At 48.9% G+C, this 16,983-nt stretch overlaps 1 protein-coding gene across 2 annotated transcripts in view; it reads right to left on the bottom strand.

The window, feature by feature from the left end:
- The window catches only part of EPS15 (epidermal growth factor receptor pathway substrate 15), a 1,698,287-nt gene that overhangs the window by 1,043,853 nt on the left and 637,451 nt on the right, over positions 1 to 16,983 (bottom strand). For both annotated transcript variants that reach the window (XM_069642214.1, XM_069642213.1), the window contains exon 12: positions 8,799 to 8,884. In XM_069642214.1, coding sequence (XP_069498315.1) covers positions 8,799 to 8,884 — 86 coding nt within the window. The remainder of the gene's footprint in view (positions 1 to 8,798; positions 8,885 to 16,983) is intronic.

Here is a 16,983-nt window from a genome sequence, read left to right as displayed (position 1 = left end):
AGGGATTTGATAGATCTTACCCTGGCCATGTCCGTGGCCAGCAGACGCTGCACCTTGCCCAGAATGGTCCTGGTCCTTTCCTCCGACGGCGAGGCCAGCTGCACCACTGTGTCGAGCTTGGCTCCCAGGAACAGGGTAACTTGCGACAGAACCAGGTGGGATTTCGGAAAGTTGATGGAGAATCCCAGGTCCGTGAGCAGCTGGACGGTCTTCGCAGTGTGCTCCACGGCGAGCTCCCTTGTCCTTGCCCGGATGAGCCAGTCGTTCAGGTAGGGGTAGATGTGGATCCCCTGTAGGCGCAGCCGCGCCGCCACCAGTGCAAGGCACTTGGTGAACACCCTGGGTGCCGACTTCAATCCGAACGGGAGGGCCTTGAACTGGCAGTGCCGCCCTTGGACCACGAACCTGAGGAACTTTCGGTGTCTTTTTAGAATGGGGATGTGGAAGTACGCATCCTCCAAGTCCAACGACGACAGGAAATCGGCCTCCTCTAGCTGTCCCATGCTGGAGGGTGACCATACGGAACGTCTGTGCCTTGATGTACTTGTTCAGTCGTCGTAGGTCCAGGATGGGGCGCCATCCTCCTGTCTTTTTTACGAGGAAGTACCTTGAGTAAACTCCGGAGCCCCGAAGCCTCTTTGGGACGAGCTCGATGGCACCCTTCTTGAGCATCGCCCTTACTTCCAATAGTAGTTGAGGGACGTGATTATCCTTCCTGGCCACGGGTGGAACGCGAGGGCACTTCTTCTGAAACTCGAGGGCGTGCCCTTGGGCCAGGGCGTCCAGCACCCAACGGTCGGTGGAGATGGACTCCCACACGCTGACGAACCTCGCCAGCTGGCCTCCCACCGGGGTGCTTCGGCAGGGGCCCGACCCCACGGTCGGTTCAATCTTGTTTGGAGGCCGCCTTGCCTCCTTGACCTCCCTGTCGACGACGACGGGCACCACCTGACTTGCCGCGTCCCCTGTAGGCTTCCTGGGACAAAGATCTTGCCGCTTGGCGGTACGTGGAGGAGCCACTGCCGGATCCCTTGGAGGCACCTGGTCTGCCTCCGGCGCTCCGAAAGGACGGCCGTCGTTGTTGGAGCACTCCCAGTGCCCGGGCAGTCTCTGTGTCTGTCTTGATGGCCTGAAGGGACTCATCAACCGCCTTCCCAAACAGGTTGTTCCCGTCGAAGGGCATGTCCAAAACCTTGGTTTGTACGTCCTGGCGGAAATCCATGGCCTTGAGCCATCCTCGTCGTCTCAAGCAAACGCTGTTGCCCAACTGACGGAAACCGGTGTCAGCGATGTCCGTTGCCACAGTGATGGCGTGGTCCGAAGCAATCTCCCCCTCCTGTAGGATTTCAAGGGCCTCAGCCCTTTTGGCGTCCGGAAGGAAGTCTAACAGAGGGGCGATTTTGAACCACAACTCCCTGTCGTAGCGGGCTACGCTAGCCAGGGCGTTGGCCGCCTTGATAGTCGTCGCTGCGGATGAGATGATCCGTCGTCCCATTGTGTCCAACTTCCTGACCACGTCCTGTGGCGGGGAAGTTGATGTCGAGGCCGATGCCCCCCCCAGCTTTCTTCTTTGCCGCCGCCGAGACGACCAAATCCGGGGTAGGTTGTGCCCAAAGGCACAAGGGGGCAGCGTCAGGGACCCGGTACTTCTTCTCGTACCGGTCCCTCTTTGCCGGCGCCGTGGCAGGGTTCTTGAGGAGGGCGAGCCCCTCGTCCCAGATGTCATCAAGAAGCGGTACGGCGAGGACCGTCTTCCTTTTAGCCTCGCGCCGTTGGTAAAGGAACCCTTCTTTCTTCTTTTCTTCTGGGCAGAGCTGGAAAAGCTTGGATGCCCTGGAAATCATGGCATGAAAGGATCTAATCTCGTTGGGCGGGGACGCCCAAGCAGGGGGCGACGGGGGACATGTCCCGTCGTTGCCTCCGTCGTAATCTGTACCTGTCGTAGCCGTGCCCGTGCCTGTATCATCCCCGTGGGTAGTAGACCGGGGGGAAGGCAGAGAAGGCCGCAGAGGTGGGAGAGGTGGCGTAGGATGCGTCGTCGTCCTCCTCTTAGCAGTGGACTCTCCGAAGGTCCTGGCTCCGGTTCCCCCGTCGGGTCTGGCTCAGGTACCTCTGTTGGGGGATGGGGCAACCTTGTCCTCATCTCCGAGCATAAGGACTGAATCGCTGACAAATTGGCCGCTGAAGTGTACTGCGGCGCCGGAAACGACGGGCGCGAGGGCTCTTGAGGAGCCTTGTCGGCGACACCGTCGATCTCGTCGTCGCCCTGGTCAGGATCCCTCCCGATGGGCTGGGCCTCTTCCACAACTTCGATGAGCTCTTCTTCAGAGGTCGTGTCCGTATCCATGATGGCCACCAGCCCCTCCCCCACTTTTTCCAACGAGGACTTTGTGGGGATCTTCTCAATGGGCCTGAAAGACGACTCCTCCGCGGTGGCAGGGAGACTAAGACTCTGGGTCCTGAGGGCGCCTCCACTGGTGCAGCCTCCACAGGCTGAGCCAGGGCCGCGGCGACATCCTCAATCGAGGTCTTAGCAGGGTGAATTAAGGCCATAGCCACCTTCTGGACGACTGGGGCCTTCACCTTGGGGGGAGGGTCCGAGCCTCGCTCCCCCTCTGCCAGAATCTTCGAGATCGACCGGGGCCTCTCCAGAAGCTTCGCCGGGTTCTCGGACTTCCTTTTACCCGAGCCAGAGTATTGGCTCGTGGTTGATGGCACCGGGGAGGATGCGCCCTGCCTGGCAGCCAAGGAGCCGGACGGTTCGGCGCTACCGGTGCCCGCGGACTTGCGGTGCTTAGCCTTTTGTTGGGCCGCCGGGGCGCCCTCACAGGACTTAGAAGACCGCTCGGACTTCTTTTTCTTCTTCTCGCCTGACGGGCTCTTCCCTTCCAGCCAGTTGGCGAGACGGAGGTGGCGATCCTTCATGGTCCGCTCCGACATGTTCCCACAAAACGCACAGTCCTTCTCAGTGTGCGTCTTGTCCTCATGGAGACAGTAGAGGCATAACGAATGCTCGTCCTCCTTGAAAACATTCTGAAGCTGGCATCCAGGGCAGGTCCTGAACAGCTTCCCGGGTGTCAAGCTTCCTTTCTCCTGGGCCATGTCCAGGGTAGGCCTCGGAACTTCTGGAATCCTCCAAAAGCGTCACTCGACGAAATCTTCACCCTTGAGGGGTGTAGAAAACTCCAAAACGGATCCCCGTTGATCGGATGTAGAAACGGTGGAGCTTGAGGCTCTATTTAACCGAAAAATGAGAAAAATCTCCTGAAAAAGCGCGAAAACGCAGCAAAAGCTCGAGAGCTACAGCACGAGGACTCCCAACACTTGAACGTGCGGTAAAAATCTGAGGATGGCTGCCGGAGGCGGGGTTTAGGGAGAGGGCAGTCATTGGCTGTGGGCAGTATGACCCAGAGACCAGTGATTGGTTACTACTAAGAAAGACAGATCAGAAATGAAACTGATACTGATTTTTTTTCTATACCGAGGATTCCCGGCCCGACGGCGGGGAATATTCATGAGCATGTGAATCCATGCCAGACCCCATGCTGGAAAAACAAGCACCCTGTGTGTTACTGAACATTTCCTTAACTTTCCCAACTACTTGCGTCTCATTTCTGGGTGAAAAACCCTCATAACAGGTTGCACTGACAATGTGTGAATGGTAAAAGCAAACTTCTCCATCTACTGAAATCGAACAATAGGAATGCTTTGGATGGGCAATGGAAACAATACGACAGGTACAAATCTGTGAAGTAGAGGTAGATAAGTAACTAGATTGGATTTATGCATAAGAGTTTCAGTTCATCCAGAATACATATCAAGTGACCTTGTGCAAAGGACTTCATCTCAATTTTCCTTGACAGCTATTTGCCATGCAGTCCTTGGGAGGAAAGGCCATGCCAGAGCAGGTTTCCAGAACCGCCACAATGAACCTGTGCGATTGGGATGCTGTGAGCTAGGACTTCTTGAAGTTCAGTGAGAAGCACACATTGCGCTGGAGAGGACAGGAGGGAACCATTCACCAAGGTCCTCTAAAGCCCTAATACTATTCAGAAAGAGCCTTAACACTTTTCTATTTAGATAAGCGGTCGTCCTACAGAATACATAATGAATCTATACTCTGACATTCTGTCAGGTTTCCTTCTCTTATTCAAGTTTCCTTTTTATTATTATCCTTTTCAGATTAGCTTTGTGTGGGTGGGAAGTTTTCCATTATAGTTGGTTAGGCCTTAACTTGTTGATTCAGAATCCTGGTTCTGACCCAAGGCAAGATGGAGCCTCACAGTGACAGCTCTGATTGGCTAGAAGACAATGCTGAACAACAATGAACATTCTAAACTGTCACTCTGTGCCTTTCATCATCAAAACCCCATCTGAGAGGACGTGTTCAGTGGCTGCTCCTGCTTTAGTATTAGGCCTGGTGGATTTTATCCTTCAGATCTCAGCAGTTGAGCGGCTACTTTCTTGGGGGTTCAGGAGAAGTCTTCAGCTGGCAGGAATTCGTTTTGGAGACAGGAGAAGCAGGAAATCTTTGTGAATTCGCTCAGGAGATAAGTGACTTTATTTCTACTGTAAATCTGTTCATCTTAATAACAGTCTCCTTGAAAATTCGTTAAAAGTAGTGTTTCTACTAAATCTATTGAACTATCGGAGTGCGCTTGTGTTTCCAGTGCGGTGTTCCTTAGCGCGAGATTTTGACTGTCGCGTGCGTATTCAAGTGAGCGCGTGCTTTCTAGCGTGTGTATTCCGAGCGCGAGTAGAGGTTGGTCTCGTGCCATTTTAAACGCGTGTGTGTTTTATTGCGCGGGTGATCCTTTGCGCGAAAAGCTATACGCTGCGTGAGAACTACAAAGCGCGTGTGAAATACAAAGCGCGTGTGAAATACAAAGCGCGTGTGATTTTTAGCGCGAGTGTACAAAGCGCGTGTGAAATACAAAGCGCGTGTGAAATACAAAGCGCGTGTGAAATACAAAGGGCGTGTGATTTTTAGCGCGGGTGTACAAAGCGCGTGTGAAATTCAAAGCGCGTGTGAAATACAAAGCGCGTGTGATTTTTAGCGCGGGGTTACAAAGCGCGAGAATCTGTTCGTCGCGTGCCATTTGAGTGCGCGTGTGTTTTTTCCATCGCACGTGATTTTGCGCGTGAGAATCACTTCGTTGCGTTTGAACTCAATAGCGCGGGTGTTCTTATTTCGCGTGTCTTGCAGGAGAACATTATTGCGCGTGTGGACCATTGCGCGTGTGAATTATTGCGCGTGTGGATTTTTTGCGCGTGTGAATTATTTTGATCGCGCGTCTTCATCCGTTTGCGCGTGTTCTTCAACCAGGAAGATTTCTATGTGAAGTTCATCGATAATTTTAATGGAAATAACCTGCGTGTGCAGTTAGCACGTGTTTCCTCTTTCTTCAAGGATTCAAAGACTCAAGATAATTATAAATAGTTTGAAAAGTTTTGAAATGACAAGAAAGAACATTTTAAAGACAATCTAATTGAACTACCAGTGCATGTTGGAAATAAGACAAACAAAGAACTAAGACTTCCAGTTTTGCCTAATGTAAGAAGTTGCTGGGAATTTCAAGTATCGCAAGTAAGAGAGATTTTCAGCTTCTTATCCGCTTCTCTAAGAAATTTCAAGAGAAGAACCAGGTAGGATTCTCAATTATTAGTTAAGGATTAATGACTTCCCAATTATAAGGTTAAGTAAGTGAATTAAGGAAGTGTATATGTTATTCTTTATCCTCTGCAGGTTCAGCACTGATTAGCCTTGACGCAGTCTGCCTGGTGTTGTTTTGTTGTCCCATTCCCCCTTTCCCTTTGGGGTGTAGTTTACAGAGCTGTATTGAAAACTAGTTCTGGGAAATACATCTCAGGGGGATTGTCGGGGGTTCAGCAGCTTCCGCGGATACAGGACCTCTCAGCCTGACACATTCCACCTAATAGTGAACATCTGCGCACGTATATAGTTTATTCTGTTTGGTGCACAATAGAAATATTCAAAATCATATAGGCAAAGGGGTGAGCCTTGTTCCTGCTACAGCCAACAGCTTGTTGAAGACCCTTAGAGCTGAGGAAAGACCTAAGGGTAAGACATTTTAATGGTAATGGGTGCTCCAATAACAAATCAGTGGTATCTATTGTATTTCTCATGGATTGGAACGTGGCTGTACGCATCCTGAAGGTCCAGCAAAACCAAGCAGTCCTGCACATGAGGGCGTGGACAATCTGTGCTAAGGTGGCCATCCTGAATGTATCCTTGTGCAGGTATCAATTCAACGGCATTAGATACACAATGAGGCACAGGCCCACCCATCCTCCTTCGGTCCAGGAAATCTGTCTCCTTTCACTTCAGTAGAAGGCACCAAATTCAGGATGCCCTTCACAAGGAGTTGCTTTACCTCCTTCCAAAGCTCTCGATGGATCTGGTTCTGCTAGTGAAGGAGCTGGTCAGGCAGGGGTTGCACGAATGGGAGGCATACAGAAAGGAAATGGTGTGCAACCACTCCCGACAGGTCAGCATAACCTCACCTCTCACTGGAGAGGAGTAAACAAAGACCAATTCAGAGGGGTTCTGATCCTGGGATAACAGAGGGGGTAGTGGGCCAAGGCAATGTCCCCTCTCTGTGCTCCTCAGGCACTACACCTTTATGGAAAAACACTGCTAAGCCTGCTTGCTGCTTAGCACCTAGACTCCTTTGCCCACAGTGATGGGCAAGGAATGAAAAGATCAGACAGGAACCCGCCCTAGAAAAAGAGGAGGCAGGAAGATATTAACAGCTAAGCCAAGAGACTTGCAATGTCCTTCGAGAATTTAAACTTCTTCAGTGACTAGTAGGCAATGGCCCCCAAAATGGATAAAAGGATCCCCAAGGGCATGTCATGAGGTTTGGTATGGACATCCAGGACAAACAATGACATTTGCATCCAGGAAGGTCTGAATACAAGACCCTGTTGCCATGTCCCTAGCTACACAGTCAGCCATATCAACACCTGACTGCAGGATCAAAATGCTACCTTTCTTCTCATCATTGACCAGGGAGAGAAACACTCCCTTCCTTTCATTTATGGGGAGACTCTCCTCAGCCTCAGAGATTAGATTTCACAAGCAGTGTGTGCACTTGGCCAGGGCGCAGATGGCATTCACAGCACTCAACGCCAGGCTGTCCGAGGCAAACACCTTGTGACAGAAAAGCATCCTAATTTTGCTCCTCCTATTGGAGGGCAAGGTTGGGAAAGTAGTTGACTTGGAATGCAAATTGGAGGCCTAAACCACCGGGCTCTCAGCAGTGGGATTAATGGACAAGAAGTCATGATATATAGGAGCTGGACGATGCTTCTTTGCTAGGTCTCAGTCAAAAGAAGCGGTTGAGGCCAGCCTAATAGAAGCAGCTATAATCCAATCAGCCACCACTGCAATAAATGGCACCAGGGTCTTTCACACGACACTGATCCAGGATGTCTCACATCAAAGTGTACCTACCGCTTAGTCTGCACCTTCAAGTCCTTTAATGTATCAGCAACCTTAGCAACTGGTTAGCTGAAAGGATGCATGCCACTATTTCAGCAGAAGCCTGCATGAAATCCAACAATGGGGACGTGTATAGAGCATTGGCACCCTAAAGGTAGGAAGCCAGTTCACAAAGGACTTCAGAGCCATCAGCGACATTGAGAAAGTCCTTCCTCTCCTGAATTCAAGGGCTCCATCCAGTAAGGGATTAGATTAGCCTCATAAAATTCATGGCTCATTTTCACAAACAATGGGCTCGCAGAGGTTGATTAAACTCCAGAGAGTGTCCGCAATGAGGAAGCCGGCACTGCAACACCCATGGGTGGAACTTCAAGATGCTTGAGAAGAGCAGTCTCCAATAATTATTGGCACCGAAACGGAGCCAGCAAGCATGCACATTTGTGGTTCAAGAGGTGCCTCTGCCAGCTTGTCCAAGCTTGTTGGGCCAAAGTTCCCTACTCAGCACTTTGTTAAATGATGTCCCTCATCTGCTGCCTGAAGTCCTCCAACTCTTTTGCAGTAATGGTGCTGGTAGAAAATGGTACCTTGGTTGTGGGGATTCCTCAGAGATATCCTCATTATCCCTGGAGCAGGAGTGACGATTTCTCTTACTGAAAGAAGAGGAAGAAGGCTCTTTTGATTCACTGGTACTGGAATCTCTAGCAGGGCATCTTCAGCCTGTTTTCCTTACTGGGACCATTAGGAGAGTTGGCCACTCTGCTTCTCCTGGAACTGCAGACTTTTATGAAGCACACTTTCGACCTTCATGCAAAAAGGAATAAAGCTTTGTAGCAAGCCCCTTCGCGGCAGTACGTCACCCCCACCCCACAGTGAGGGTTTTTAAAGCAAGGATTAATAGGAACTGCAGTTATCCCTAACATGTTCCCTCTAATTCCCCAATGATTCTTGTGAGTTTTCAAAATACATATCCTCCGTTCAATCCTGGCAAGGTTTGTAGCTTACCTTTAGATTTGGCATGACATAATTAAAACATTATAACCAAGTGGCTCTCCCGGGAAGCATTTTGAGTGTTCATTAAGGTAACTGAGGTTGAGGGGGTCCAATTGCTCCATAGATACTGTCCCTGATGACACTGCCGCTATGATGGGCATGTAAAGGAGTAGAGCAGATACAGCACATCTTACCCTCTGGTTGAAAAATAAAGTTTTAGAAAGCAGCTGCTCTAGAAGATAGACATGTACGGTGAGGAATCTGTGCAAGGAAGAAATCCATTCAAAAATAGTTTATTTCACATATTCCAACCAAATACATAGGTGCTTCAATATATTCTTACCTCTGCAAGTCGACTATTTCATTGTTTAAAGTATCTAGTTCTTTAATAGCAGAAAAATCTGCAACAGCACTCGGTCCCAAGCTTGCCTAAGATAAAAACAAAAATAAGCCAAGTTACACAACTGTACTACTTGTAGTACCCACGTCTTCTATGTATAAAACATATCTGAAGTCAGAAAAAGATAAGTTGATAGCTGAATACTACACTGCATCATGTGAATGCTCTTAAAGGCATGTGTCATGATCTTATGCTTTAGGAACCTGCTACAGCCGGTTTGTAAACTTTCATAAAAAATACAGAATCAGATTATATTGTAGTATGGATTAGAAAGAAAGAGCCATAGGTAAACAGGCTTTTAGTCACCTTTCTCTTGCAATAACGAGCTAAATAAAAGACATTTCTGGATGAAATAGCTTGGCCTGTGTAAAGTGGAAAGTCTTGCGTTTGCCCACTTTATGAGTCCACTAAAGGTTTTGCTTGTTTATTGTGATGCTCAGACTGTATCAGAGTTTCATCCAGATCTCACAGGGGGCATGGCTAAATGTTTGTGGCACTGTGAAGACCCCTGCTGCCCTCCAAAGGTGGAGGATACTGTCAAGATGCCATCTAGTCTCCATAGTTCAGCAACCGTACCTAGGCAGAAAGTGGCAGGAGGAGATTATTTTGTACATTTGTTAAGCGCACACGACCCTGATAAGGCATTGAGGCGCTAGTTACAATGAAATGGGAGGTAGGTGGGTTTGGGAAGGAGTAGGGAGAGTAAGAGGGGAGTGAGGTCGTACAGGTGTTAGAAATGTCTTAGATGCAGCACATCTGGCTTATTGAAAGTATGTTTCCTCCTAGAGGCTCTCAAAACAGTGTTTGGAAATCAGCCGGCGGGTGATAGGGCAGGATTCACTTTATTGGGGGTTTGCAGTCGTATTTATGGGCCCTCTAAACTTTTTCCCCTTTGGCTTTTAGGGTCTCTGATATTTTCGAGTCAAAAGGGAATTTTACTGAAGTCTCCATCCCACAGCAACCCTTTCTTTTTGTATTGGTCCTATAGTAGCCCACATGTCTCCCAGGAAAGGGGTGCTTTTGATGCACCCCGCATTGGCCCACACATATTATATCACCCTACACTAGTTTTAGGGAGTAGGCTGGAGGCAGCTGTAATTTAGTTCAGGCTTCTCCATGGGTGGCAAGCCAATTTACCGCATTATTACCCTAATTTGCCTTATTGGTAGTTATGGGGGTAACTAATGTGTTTTAATTTTTTTAATAGTCCATTTCTTGCCAATTCTTTTGTCTTGGGAACTAGGAGCAGGCATAAAATGACAGATGTGCCCACATGGTTTCACTTTAAGCCCCAGCCCTGCACCCTCTATTGAGGTTTGGACTGGTTTAGATCAGTCCATAGTCCTAGAATGGCCATTAGACATCCTGTATGGGTGGACCCAAGTGTTTGCTGGTTTTTGGGGCTATCCCAATCAGATGGCAGCCAACATGTGTGCCCTGGTGTGTGACTCGAGGGCTAGTGTAGGCCAGTCCATAAGTGTATGGGTGTATCTAGGTAAGACCCTGACTCTGCCTCCATTCTGCTGGATTTTCTTCCAAAAGGCTGCAGGTTTACTTACCCCTGAAGGATTTAACACATAGAAACTACTTCTCCAGTTTAATTTTTGACTGCTGGATGTCCTTCATAGTCTGTCCTCTTCCTGCCCTCTTCTTACTCCCCGTAGCCCATATTGGCTGGACCGGGACTTCCATGCTTAGGGGCATCACTGGGCTGTTTCCCATTTGACCATCTTGGTCATCCACTTTGGTGTATGACGAAAGTCACACAGAAGGGTATTCATAAAGCAATACCCTGCCTCTCCTGTTCATTTGGGCCATCATGTGTCGCTTTTGGGTCTGTGTCTGGACGCTGCAAACACCACTGGTTAAAGATATGTACTCATCCAGTTGTTTTTCTGTTCCTGAATCAACATTTCAGGACTCGCAACCATGAGTACTTACCTCTGGGCCCTGGGTTGGTGGGTTAAGTCAAGATATGTACCCCGAGGGGTCGCCCGTGTCCAGAGGACTTTCCAGGCCTCTTACTACATTTTGCCATAGCCTTTGACTGGCTGAATCCTTCTGTGCTTTTCCATCTTCCTGGGGCCACAGAGTCTCAAACCTGGCACTGGAGCTCTTAAAGTAAGTCTCCTCCGGCATCCCCTGTGATCAGTTGCTGATCTCTTCACACATGTGGAGTAGAACTGGAATGTACCTTCCTTGTCATCATAATCGTGGCTGTACCTACTGACATTTTCCAGTTAGTTCCTATGCAGAAACTTTGAACTCTACCAAAGTGATTTTGAAGTACTTACCTGCATTTTTCCTGTCTCTATTGAGTTTTCGGCTAAAGACTAGAATTTAAGAAAGCATCACTGATTGTATCTATTTTGAACATCTTCCATCACAATCCTGCCAATGGAGAACGCCCGGCTACAATTATTACTGCAAAGTGTTACTGTAAGTATAGGAGTGGAATAGGTCTGGTGCCATCAGCCAAATGTGCTGACGTTTGGTGGCTTCTGGAAGTGATCTACAGTACTTAAACTCTTCTCCTCCTCCCTCTAGGTACTAGAGTTACTGTCTTATGCACAAATATATTACACATAATGCAATGTCTTAGAGGTATAGGAATCAATTTAGACTTTTTTTGGCACTTGGGGTCAGTTTTATGACATTAATTACTGTGTGTTTTGGTTGCCTAGGGTTTCAATTTTCTTCCCTCCCATTAGCCCTGTGATGTACCTACAACCATGTAGCAGGAAACAGTTACTAGAGGGCTGCGTGCACTAACAAACAAATTACTCACCTCTCACCATGTTCTTTCTGAGGAATGTTCCTCCCACAGATTCCTCATCACGATCACTCTCTCCCAGCAAAGCTGCTATAAAGAAATATTTTCCACCACCAGGGGGCGCATCTAGGCTACGCTTCAACTCCACTTGACGCCTCTACAACAGACAGGACGTCGGGGGGCCAGTATATGTTTAGGTGCTGTGATCCATGACCTTAGTTCTACCCTTTTTCTCTAGCGCACTGATCCGGAGGTACAGCGTCACTGAAAGGTGCATTAGGTATCCGCCAAGTGGGGCAGATTAAGAGGGCAATGAGGAATCTATGAACATCCATCAGAAAGAACATTACAGAGGGAGAATTAATTTCTTCTAATGTATTTATTTATTCCTTCCTTTCTTAGATTCCTCATCTATGATGAGTATCCCATAGCAGTACGTAGACTTGGAAGAGGGAGGACACCACCTATGCCAGAAAGCTCTGGAGGGTCATTCTACCAAAACAAGCTTCCCGTCTGGATTGGGAATGCAAGTAGTAGTGTTTGGTCAACGTGTGCAGCGAGTCCCACATAGTCGCCTGGCAAATGTACAGAACAGGGACTCCTCTCTGCAGGATGAGGTGGCAGTCAGTCCTTTGGTCAAATGAGCTCTGAGACCTTCAGGCACATGCTACCACCCAGATCGTAGTATTTCAAGATGCAGATTATGATGCAGCTTTAAAGGGTCTGTTTAGTCAAAGCCGTGCCAGCAAAAGCACCATCATAACCAAAAAAATTGTGGTCATCTTTCCTGCCATCCCTCATCTGAGAGACACAATAGCTGAGGACCCGCACCAGATACAGCCTAAGTAATCACTCCTCTACCTTGGAAGGTAGAGGCAGAAGAAAAAAAAAAAAAGATAGGAAAACAGATCTTTTGAGAGATCGAGAAATATGTGACTACCTTCATGAGGTCACCTTCTCATCAGAGAAAACCAAATAGGGAGGTTTAACTATCAATGTCTGAAGCTCACTTACCTACCTGGCAAAAGTGATTGCCATCAGGAAAATCACCTTAAGGGTGAGCAACTTCCAACAAGAATGCAGAAAGTCAAATGGAGAATCCATAAGAAATGTCAATGCTACATTTTAATCCTATGCCGGAAGCACACACTGGTGTTGGGAAATCTGGTTGCACCATCCACGCAAATGATGCATAACAGTGTGGATGGGGCAGAACAAGCCCTGCTCATGGGTACCTTTGAAGACTGAAATCGCGGCAAGGTACCCGTTCAAAGGGCCAATCTGGCGACCCCTCCATCCCGGGAAACTATTGCCCGATCTCCATCACTCCTTTCCAGGGCAAACTCCTGGAGAAGATGGCTATCTCCCACTCTCAGCTAACCCTCCACACTGAATCTTTTGGTTATCTCCATGACCATCAGTCTGGCTTGAGAGCAGCCAGAGGAACAGAAACTGCACTCCTGAAACCCGGTAAAGATCTACTCTCTAATCTGGACTCTAGCTCTCCCTCTTATCCTCATTCTCCTTGATCTTTCCTCTGCATTGGACATGGTCAACCACAACATCCTGATTACTCGCCTCAGCGAGCCCCTGGGCATCACGGCTCTGGCGTGTTTGACCTCCTTCCTCCTAGACCGACCTTCAAAGGTTCAGCTTGGGTCCTTTCTCTGCACCACCTCTCTCTCCACATGTGGTGTTCCCCAGGGCTCTAACCTCTCCCCCTGGCCCATCAATGTCCATCCGGCCCCTTTGGCCATCCTGATCTCTACCATTCCCTCTAACTTTCAGTGTTATGCAGATGACACGCAGCTCTCCTTCAAGCTACACTCTGCCTCCTCTTCGCTCATCCGCAACTGTCTATCCGCTATCAAGTCATGGTGCGCCCCTAATGATCTCTGCCTTAATACCAGTAAGACAGATCTTTCTCATTGGGATCCCTACTCCTGCTTTTCCTCTCTCTCTGGCTGCCCTCCGTGGGCCCCATGTCCTCACCCTCTTTGGGCTCATCTTCGACTCTACTCTCCTTTTCTCCACACATGATGAACCTTGCCAGTGAGGCCCATTTTTTCCAGCTGCACCTCCTCAAAAGGTATTCTCCTTTTTCTCGCCTTCCCCCAGAAGCTCACCGTCTCCAGAGCCCTGTTTCTCTCTATTCTGAATTACTGCAACAACCTCCTTCTTAATTGCCTAACCACTCTTCGCCCTCTTCAACTAATCCAGAACAGGACCGCAAGACTTGTCCTTGGCCTCAAGCCCATGGATCGCATCTCACCGTCCCAGAAATCCCTCCACTGGCTCCCGGTGGCTGCAAGGATCAAATTTAAGGCCATCGCCATTGTCCACAAGGCTTTCTGGGGATGTAGCCCTCACTACCTTCAACTCTCTCTTCCCCAAGTACCATTGTTCCTACAGTCTACCGCTCGTCTACTTCTAATCCGCTGTGGGCGAGTCGTTTCTCCAAGCAGAGAATGGGGGGGTAGATCTCTCCTCTGCAGGTGCTTCCCTCTGGAATGGCCTCCCCACCTGTCTCCGCCTTGAGCAGGCTCTCCTTAAGCTCTGGAAGCTCATGACCTTCATTTTCTCCTCTTCTTACTGGCTCCCTCTCCCTGGCTAACCCTGCTCCTTTTACTGACTGGTTGCCCAGTGTCCTCCGAGTCATATTGGACACCAGTCCGCCCCCCCCTCCTCCCCGGGGACCAGTCCCCCTGCACTTGTTGCCTGTCCTATTTTGCACTACCTAGTTGGGATTGCCCCCTGTAGGTCCAGGCTTCCTTGCACTTAACTCCACTTAACTGCTGCTCTGTACTCTCCCCAGCACTTCTTGTGCACACTTGCACAATCTAAATGACACCAGGCCTAGTAAGATCATTTGTCTTGTCCTCCCCGTGTTCCCATCCCCTTGCCTGGTTGCGCCTTGAAACACTTGTGTATAGGTGCATAATAAATAATCAACCAATCTGCAGGCCCATTAGGACCAAGAAAATAAGAGAATCCAGTACAGAGTATGTGGGACAAGTAAAGGGATCCAGATCCCTCTCCATGCACCAGGCCAAAAATATACACCCCGTAAAGGCAACAAATTTACTTGGTAACAGGGCTTCGAGAGGAGAAGTCCAGGACATCATCCGGCACATTCCTCTTATATCTCAGCCTCTCAGCATCCAGGCATGAAGGTTGAAGCTCCCACCCTTCCGAAAGAGTAGATCTCCCTTCAGGAGGCACCAGAGAGGGTAGATGTACATGTCCAGCAACTCTAGTCAGCTTGATCTGCAGGCCCATTCCAAAGCAATCAAAATCAACATGGACCTGAAAAGGTGCAGTATCTTGAGAACCAGTAGGATGACCGGATCAGTGAAAATACAAAGCAGGCTGAAGGACCACCAGACCATTAGTACATTCCCTAGAGCCGAATAACTTGCACCCACTGTTCATACTGAGAGCGGAGAGGTCTACCTGAGGAGTCCCATAATGAGAGAATGTCCTCCATGCTGAATTCTGTCTGCTCAGAGCATCCACAGTGAGGTTCTCCATCCCAGAGAGTGAGTGAGAGTGAGAGTGAGAGTGAGAGAGTGTGTGTGTGTGTGTGTGTGTGTGTGTGTGTGTGTGTGTGTGTGTGTGAGAGAGAGAGTGTGTGTGTGTGAGAGAGAGAGTGTGAGTGTGTGTGAGAGAGAGAAAGAGTGTGTGAGTGAGTGTGTGTGTGTGAGTGTGTGTGAGTGTGTGTGTGTGTGAGTGTGTGTGTGTGTGAGTGAGTGTGTGAGAGTGTGTGAGTGTGAGCGTTTTTCCCCGATTGGACCACAGCTAGCTGTTTCAATGGTGCATATCCTTACCCTTGGTGGGCTTGGACTTGCTTCCAGGCTGGATTTTGGATAAGAAGAGGACTCCTGCAGCTATTTCTTCAGACCAGCTTTGTAGCCAAATGAAAATCCGAAGAATAGTCCGGAAGAGGCCCAGCATCCCTTCCTGCAATGGCGTGGTGAAGCCCTAGTGGACTACCTGATCAGCGACGGCCCTGGGCAATGCTTCAACCCGTGGACTGGTGGGACCAACAGGTTTTTACGTATTTGAGTAACCAGCCATTTTGAACCTTCAGAAATGTCCCTGGACCATCCCCTGTGGACTGACCAGATCATCAGTGGCCTACCTCGATGCAGCTGGAACTTCAATGGTTGCAAGCATGTGGCATGTAGCCTTCCTATCGAATTTCAGCTTTCCTGCTCAGGAAGGTCTTCAACAGCAACTGGGAGGACGCTTGCCATCTGTGTGTGTTGGCCGTCTCTGGAACTCGCCTTCCCCGTCCTGTGAAGTGTCCTGAAGAGGTCTGCATCAATGCTTTCTGCGTTTCTCCATCGCAAAGGGTTGCACTCAGCTCCTGGACCGGACAAATCCTTGCACCTGCAGATGCTGGGCACCTCCAACCCGAAACAAAGGTGGGAAATCCAACCCCCCCCCCATTGACCCATCCAGTACCCTGGGAAAATCAGAGTAGGGGTTTGGGGGTAAGTAAACACAAAGCATATGTCTCCCCCTGTCCTCCATAAGATTACATTGAGAACAAGCCTATTTGTATCCTTCCATTCCACTGCTTTTTGGTCATCGCACCCAAGCACTGTAATGGTACAGAAGGCTGACACAAAGGGGGTATATCTGGGGGCAAAGACTTATTCAGTAGAAAAGAGAAAAGAAAACCTACCTATCTCTAGGGGTGCAGGGGGTACTCTGCTTCAACAAAGACCTAAGGTAACGGTCAGGATGTCTGGCAACTCAAAATGTCCAGCGTCATGCAAACCTTGCTTCTGAGCCTCACACTAGAATCTATAGCTAAAGTAGGATCTTGCTGGCCAATCCCAGGACAATGACTCCCTTCTCCTGGGTTTAAGTTGCTGGTTTGTTGCAACAGTTCTATTCAGTTAAAAACAGTCTTGTGTCCCACACATTGTCAGGTGGATTATCTCCCATGCCCTTCTAGTAATGTTCCAAACAAGACTTCTCACATGTTATCAGGGGGAATGGCTCCCTTCCCCTGATAGTAGAGTCCCAAACACTCGGGTACTCACACTTGGTGAGTCAAAAAAATGCTTCCCTTTTCCTAAAGTATATTTTCTGATAGTCTGGGTGAATCACTCCCTTGTTCAGGCCTTCTTGGACTGCTGTTCCCGGCTACCAGGAGAATGACTCCCTTCTCCTGGTCTTCTTGCCCTTAGGCTTCACACCTACAACACTCAATTCTGGTTTCACCTTGTCTTTGACTTGGACTACTTAGTTCACTTCCCTGCCAAGTACTGCCACAAGAAAGAGGACTCTGATCTTAATCTTGCTCTCCATCGTTGGGGTCCTCAACTCTTTTGACGGTTAGTG

This window comes from Ambystoma mexicanum, chromosome 1q, assembly GCF_040938575.1.
Source record: "Ambystoma mexicanum isolate Mex_15411 chromosome 1q, UKY_AmexF1_1, whole genome shotgun sequence".
NCBI classification, from domain to species: domain Eukaryota; kingdom Metazoa; phylum Chordata; class Amphibia; order Caudata; family Ambystomatidae; genus Ambystoma; species Ambystoma mexicanum.
The sequence above is the reverse complement of the archived record's forward strand: the minus strand, read 5'-3'. Positions and strand labels throughout refer to the sequence as shown.